Source organism: Sabethes cyaneus, chromosome 2 (assembly GCF_943734655.1).
Source record: "Sabethes cyaneus chromosome 2, idSabCyanKW18_F2, whole genome shotgun sequence".
In the NCBI taxonomy this organism is placed as follows: domain Eukaryota; kingdom Metazoa; phylum Arthropoda; class Insecta; order Diptera; family Culicidae; genus Sabethes; species Sabethes cyaneus.
Window position 1 is genome coordinate 10,231,860 of NC_071354.1, and position 6,000 is coordinate 10,237,859.

The 6,000-nt window shown below is 42.2% G+C and overlaps 1 protein-coding gene across 1 annotated transcript in view; it reads right to left on the bottom strand.

Annotated features, from left to right (window-relative positions):
• The window catches only part of LOC128736900 (cyclic AMP response element-binding protein A), a 221,429-nt gene extending 216,318 nt beyond the window's left edge, over nucleotides 1-5,111 (bottom strand). The window contains exon 1 of the mRNA XM_053831400.1: nucleotides 3,530-5,111. Within this exon, the coding sequence (XP_053687375.1) occupies nucleotides 3,530-3,583 (54 nt within the window). The 5' untranslated portion in view covers nucleotides 3,584-5,111. The remainder of the gene's footprint in view (nucleotides 1-3,529) is intronic.
• Nucleotides 5,112-6,000: the final 889 nt, after the last annotated feature.

A 6,000-nucleotide genomic window follows, 5' to 3' on the forward strand; every position in this document is an offset into this window, starting at 1 on the left:
CAGGAACGCCCGATAGTGGAACCAAGACTGACATAGCCACTCGGATCAGGAAGGCCAGCGATGCCTTTGCAGGTCTGCGAAACATCTGGCACTCAAACCAGATCACTCTACATACTTCCTACATACCAAATTTTCAACTCAAATGTTAAATCCGTACTGCTGTAGGTCTGCGAAACGTGGTGCGTCTCAGCGAAGACAATATTAAAACTGCAGGTATTGTCACCAACGGCCGATAGCAACAGAAATTTGAGAACATAGGTGGAAGTGGATCGAACACACTTTGAGAAAAAGCACTCGACTGGAATATGCAAGAACTGCGTAGAAGAGACAGATCCAGAGACCCAGAGGTCAGCGACAGCCGGGCTGTTAACGAAAACCTCTTATTAAAAGTAACAATTTGGGTTTTATTAAACGTTTAAGGCGGCTTTCATGACCATAATTGGTAGAAGTCATGGCGGATGTAATCGTCGCCAGTGGAGATCTCTAATTTCATCCCTTTGTTTTGCTGGACCGGCGGGCATGGACCAGTAAGTAAGTACTCCAACGGACTTGTTTCTTCAGCAGACTAAAGCTTAAATAAGCGATAACTTTGAAAGGAAAGGTCCTAGAGATTTGCAATCTTCTGTAAAAACGTGTATTTTGAGTCCTTCAATAATCGCCTAGAACCATATGTGCTTGTAAAATGCAAGCAACCTAAGCTAAGTATGAAAAACTAATTTCTGAAGAATTTCTAAAGAAAATGCTCTATAGCTCTGCACTCGATAGAGATAGAAAAGTGATTTTTTTAGCAAAGTTGTTTGCCCTTATATTTTCTAGAATTTTGCCGAAGAAACCATGTGTCTATCAACGCGAAACACATATAACGTATGCTTGCCGTACTCTCATTTGGGTGGTTGGGGACAAACGGAATCCATACAAGTTTATAGTACTCGACTTAAGCTTTAAGACGAAGTGCTGATTTCATAAATCATCCAGCCCCATTTTACCCCATGAGCTCGTGAAGCTATGGAAATTTATGGCTTGAATATACGATAACTCAGCAAGTAAAGGTACAAGATATACGCAGTCTTCTGCAAAAACGTGTATTTTGAGGGCTTCGATAATTGCCTAGAACATTGTATTCTTGCTAAATGCAATTAACACCAATTTTTAAAGAAGTTTTAAAGAATATGCCATATAGTTCAGCACTCGATAAAGATAGAAATTTTATTTCTTCGGCAAAATTGCTTGTTTTTACATAATTTACAACATTGCCGAAGAAACTATGTCTATATTTCCTAACACTCAAAAGTTATTTTTTAGGTTAAGGGGAATGTTCATACGAACAAAAGTGCTGAAGACCATAAATGATAAAAAAAAGATAACTGTCCCATTTCACAGTAGTATTAACATTCTGAACTAGATCATAGTTTTAACGAATTTTTATAAATGTTTTCCTGCACCGTGGAAGCTTTTTCCCGATTGCATTTTTTCTCAAACATTTTCATACAAATGATGCTAGGCCCTTATTTTTTTTGCTTATTTTCTGGAGAAACCGAGGATTTTTTTTGCAAATCCGTACACGGATAAAAAATCTCCTAATTTCTGGCAGGCTAGGCCTCAAGTTCCACAATAATTTCGAAAAAAAAATCCCATCAACAAAGCAGTCGAGGTATTTTCCGAAAAATTCGTTCGTTTGTTTGTCTCCAAACGCCCGGAAGTTAGATTCAATCTCTTGATGTCAAAAGAAAGTTGTTTTCCTAAGGAATCCAAGAGGGCGGTGTTTGTTTACGGCTGGTGGTTTTCCATCAGTTTTGACCAAATGAAGGGCATTTTACGCAAGTTGTCTTGAAATGCAGAGATGTAAAAGTCAATATCTCTAGATTCCGCAGGGATAGAACACATGATTGAACTTTTGAACATGAACTTTTGAATGAAATTTTACCCTAATTTTATTGATTTAAACATACATATTTCGGGATCCATTTGGGTTAGGTTCAATCATTTTCATCAAATTTTTACATAAATTTGAAAGGTTTGGTGTCTGTCCATAGCATCCAAGAGTTTACTGAAGTTTTCCCAAAAAAAAAAGATAATTTTATCCTAATTTTTGCTATATTGTCAAAAACATTAGAGTAAATGTCATTTATGGTCAAAACTGCGTAGAAGAGACGCATGCCGGAAGCGAAATCCAAGCAGTCGGAATCTTCGCAAAATAATTTTTCTTTTGACAGCCAAATGCATTATGTAAATGGACAGCAGGGAAATACATATTAAGATAAACGACCACTTTGCGAAAAGTACAATAAATGTAAGTCAAAAGGCAATAAACCGTTTAAAAAAATAATGGAAACGATAAACAACATTTGAGAGTCGCATAATCGAGGCTTTGTAATTATTTGATTTTGGTGAAAGGCTCTGTTAGTAAAATTATTCCTGTAATCATTCTTCCAACAAAAGCTAAATCACGGCACACAATTACAATCACGGAATCCATTGTCATTCGCGATAGCAGTAAGCTTTCCAAGATTTAACTACGTCAAACTGCTTATTATCTATCTTGTACTGTATCTATTGCGAATAAATGTAAACTTTTATAGCAACGAAAGCAATAAAATCAAACCTTATTTAAAAAAAAACTCGTTCTAGTGCCTTACAAGATCTTCGGCAGCGCACGAGAAGTCCACTTAGAAGCTTATCGCGCTCCCTCTCTTGCTCTGCCTCTCCAGCAGTCATTCATCTTTGATGACGGGTAGTTTTCCCTCGACTATCTAAGCTGATAAAAGCAGCTGTTAAAACTGCCCACGTGCTTAACGATATCGCAACCGACCGGCATTCGAGTGCTGCCTGCTTACTTGCTTGCTTGCGTATTTAGCGGTGTCCACATATTGATAAGATTCGTTAAGCCGAAAAGTGGTCGAATGGCTGGCCGATTGCCGGTCCATTGCGGCTTAGCTTGCGAAAGAGGAGAAATTTTCGGTCGGTAACCAACTGTTGATTGCCCATTAGCGTTTTCCCCTCTCCGCGAAACCATTTTTTTCTTTTTCACTCTACCTTCCCCTTTCCGAAGCACCTGAACATGCGAGAAAACCCCGTTTACTTGGATGTGCATAATGTTTACAGACCGAAAAGTGCAGGAAAAATCGATCAAACGCTGCATTACGAACATGAAACGCGATTGGATTGAATAAGCATTTCTTTCCCCTGCATAACAACTAATCGGCTTTAATCGATAATTTACGCAAAAAAGACATTAGTAAAGTTTATCAGATCGTTACAGACACACGGGCTTAACACGGGTAGGTATAACTGTTCGAAAAATTACCAAAACGGTCCAGCCAGCGAACCAGCGAAAGTCAACGGCGGGCTGCGCCAACCAATTTGTGTTGATTGCATTACCCGATTGCTTGGATGAGTGCCACTTCGCCAGCCAACCTAAAACCACTACCAAACAGCCGGTAACGGAACCGAAAATTCGCCGAATTGGCAACATATGGAAACATTTTTTTTGCTCATTTTCAGGCCGGCGTTTAGCAAACCCGTAACTTACCGCATCAAGATCTGTGTCCCAGAGCTCCTTCAGATCCCCGTCGTCGAAATCCATGTTTAAGTAATCCAGCTTGCAGGCTGTTTCGAGGCGGCCGCCTAGGGGCACGTCACTCCGGTTGTACACTCGAAAGGCGAAAAACACAACAAAAAAAATCACTGAACGCACCAACCAAGTTGGGGCGGGTGGGCGATGGGTGCTGCACCGAAAAATTTTTCGATCCGTAATTGGACAATTTTCCCCCGGTTCCGGTACTCTCTTCTTTGACGAAGAAACACACTTTTCTCCGGTACTCCGGTCTTGGCGTGGAGCGGCCGCCGCTAGCTAACTCACACAACACTTGGATTTGCTGTTTTGCTCCCGTCGGAGTCACCGTCGGATCGATTTCTGCTTTTCGGTAGGAAGCCCGAAACCGAAAACTTACTTTCAAACCAGAGAGTGTGGAAAACGAAACTAAACCACTACTAATTAGCTTCAATTATTCTGCTTCCTTTGTATTTTTTTTCTTATTTATTACTATACTATTTCAAACTGAATCACCTTCACAGCGGTTATTAGGTATGGTCTGCTTTCTCAACCGTGTTCGGTACACATTTGGTAAAAGGCCTCAACAAGTAGTCGCTATTACGTTTATCTGGTGAATCAATGCGATAGGTTTTTTTCTCTCTTCTATTTGATCTGCTAAAACACGTTTTTATAATACTGCTATATTCACCAGTGGAGACGACAACGACACCAAGCTGCTGCTGTCAAGCGCTGTTAAGTTTCCAAAATATCTCGCGATCGAGAGGCCAGCCACTTGTTGATTAGGACGGGCAAACTCTCTTCGACCTCTACTGGTTAATTCCACTCACGCACGAAATATACACTTGTTGCTTCCGCCAGCCGTACCGTACAATCTGTTTCGGTTGGACCCGCATATGTTCCAGTTTCACGCACCACAGCTTCTCGCACTAGCACAATCTCAGATTGGTTATCAGAGCAAGCTCGCGGCTTTTTCAACCGGTTCTTCTAAACTTCCGATTGCTCTTTCGTCTTGTTTCGGCTCAGATCACCATCGGATTCCAATTTCTGTATAATAATGATTCCTCCACTGCGTTCGAACCTGACGGACGAAACAATAGAACAACAGATGCACACGGGAGGGAAACCGAATGAAAGTTTAATGAACTATCAGCCAGCGGCATTAATTACACACTCCGCACTCTCCTCTAAGATTCTCCTATTTTCCGAACCGGAAGACTTGAGTTTTCAGTTTCTACCCGTTTTCTCGTCCGGCCAGAAAGAACGGCACAACAACAGAAAACAAACCCGTCAACAATGTATCTTTAATCACAACAAACGAACAAACGGGTCAGGCGGCGCCAATCAATCACACTTTCAACTTAGATTCTTTTTATTCTTAAAAAAAAACCTGAAGCTTTCTCCACACACAGAGAGGACAGGGGAATACAACAAACTAAGAGGCTTTCTACGCACTCGGGGAAGGGCACCACTAAACGCTGCAACTTTCAAACTTGAACTAAAGTCGACTCCGCTTGGCAGGCTTGGCTTATGCGGCGGAATCGGTAAGCGCAACTACCATCACACACAGAGCAGAGCAGAGCGGTCGGTTGGGTTGGTTGGTTGGTTCGGTTCGGTTGGTTCTACTGACTGAAGCAGCGGAGCAACATGTAGGTATGCGAGCCACACGAACATGCGAGACAAACGGCGCGCGGTGCACACAAGAAATGGTTTTGTGAGAATGAAAAGTTCCCTGAAGCGTTCGCCGTCTCCGCCGCCGCCGACGCCATCGCCCACCGCCCGCGAGAGCGCACGGCAAACGGGAATCGGCAAAGTGCCGGTCCCGCCGATGGACCATGACGTAATTACTCTCCTTGCCGTGGTGGATATGGAAGTCAAACAAGCTTGAAAACGTTTAAAATTTAAATTTCGAAGCTTCTTTTTGAGATGCGAAAGCACGAAACAAATCCTGCGTTCCGGCAGCACTGCTCTCTCGAACCGGCATTGGTGAACCCGCAGAGAGTGCGCCCGGCCGTTAATGATCAGAGAAAATACGCTCTCACTTATCGCATCCATTCACGCAATCGGGTGTTTCTTATCACTGAGGAGCTCGTATATTGAAAATCAACGCGCTCTCCGGTTGAGAATCTGAAACATTTTTCATTCATTCATCGATTGTCTTTCTCGCGTGCACTGAAAGAGTGCGCGCGAGAGCCGAGCTTTCCATTCGGAGTATGAAGGGAGAGACTATCGGCGACAATAATTTGTTTATATATTGCCTTCAGCGGTATACGTACGTGCCGAAGTGGGAAGAAGGGTGAGGCACCCGTAGTGCAACAATGTTGCAGGAACGCACAGCAAGTACAGACGTAACTCAATAATTTGACAAAATAAGTTGGTTAATAATTATTGTGCGTGGTTATTTGCATCTGCATTTGCATTGCCATAACAAATAGGTTTTTTGGCCAATA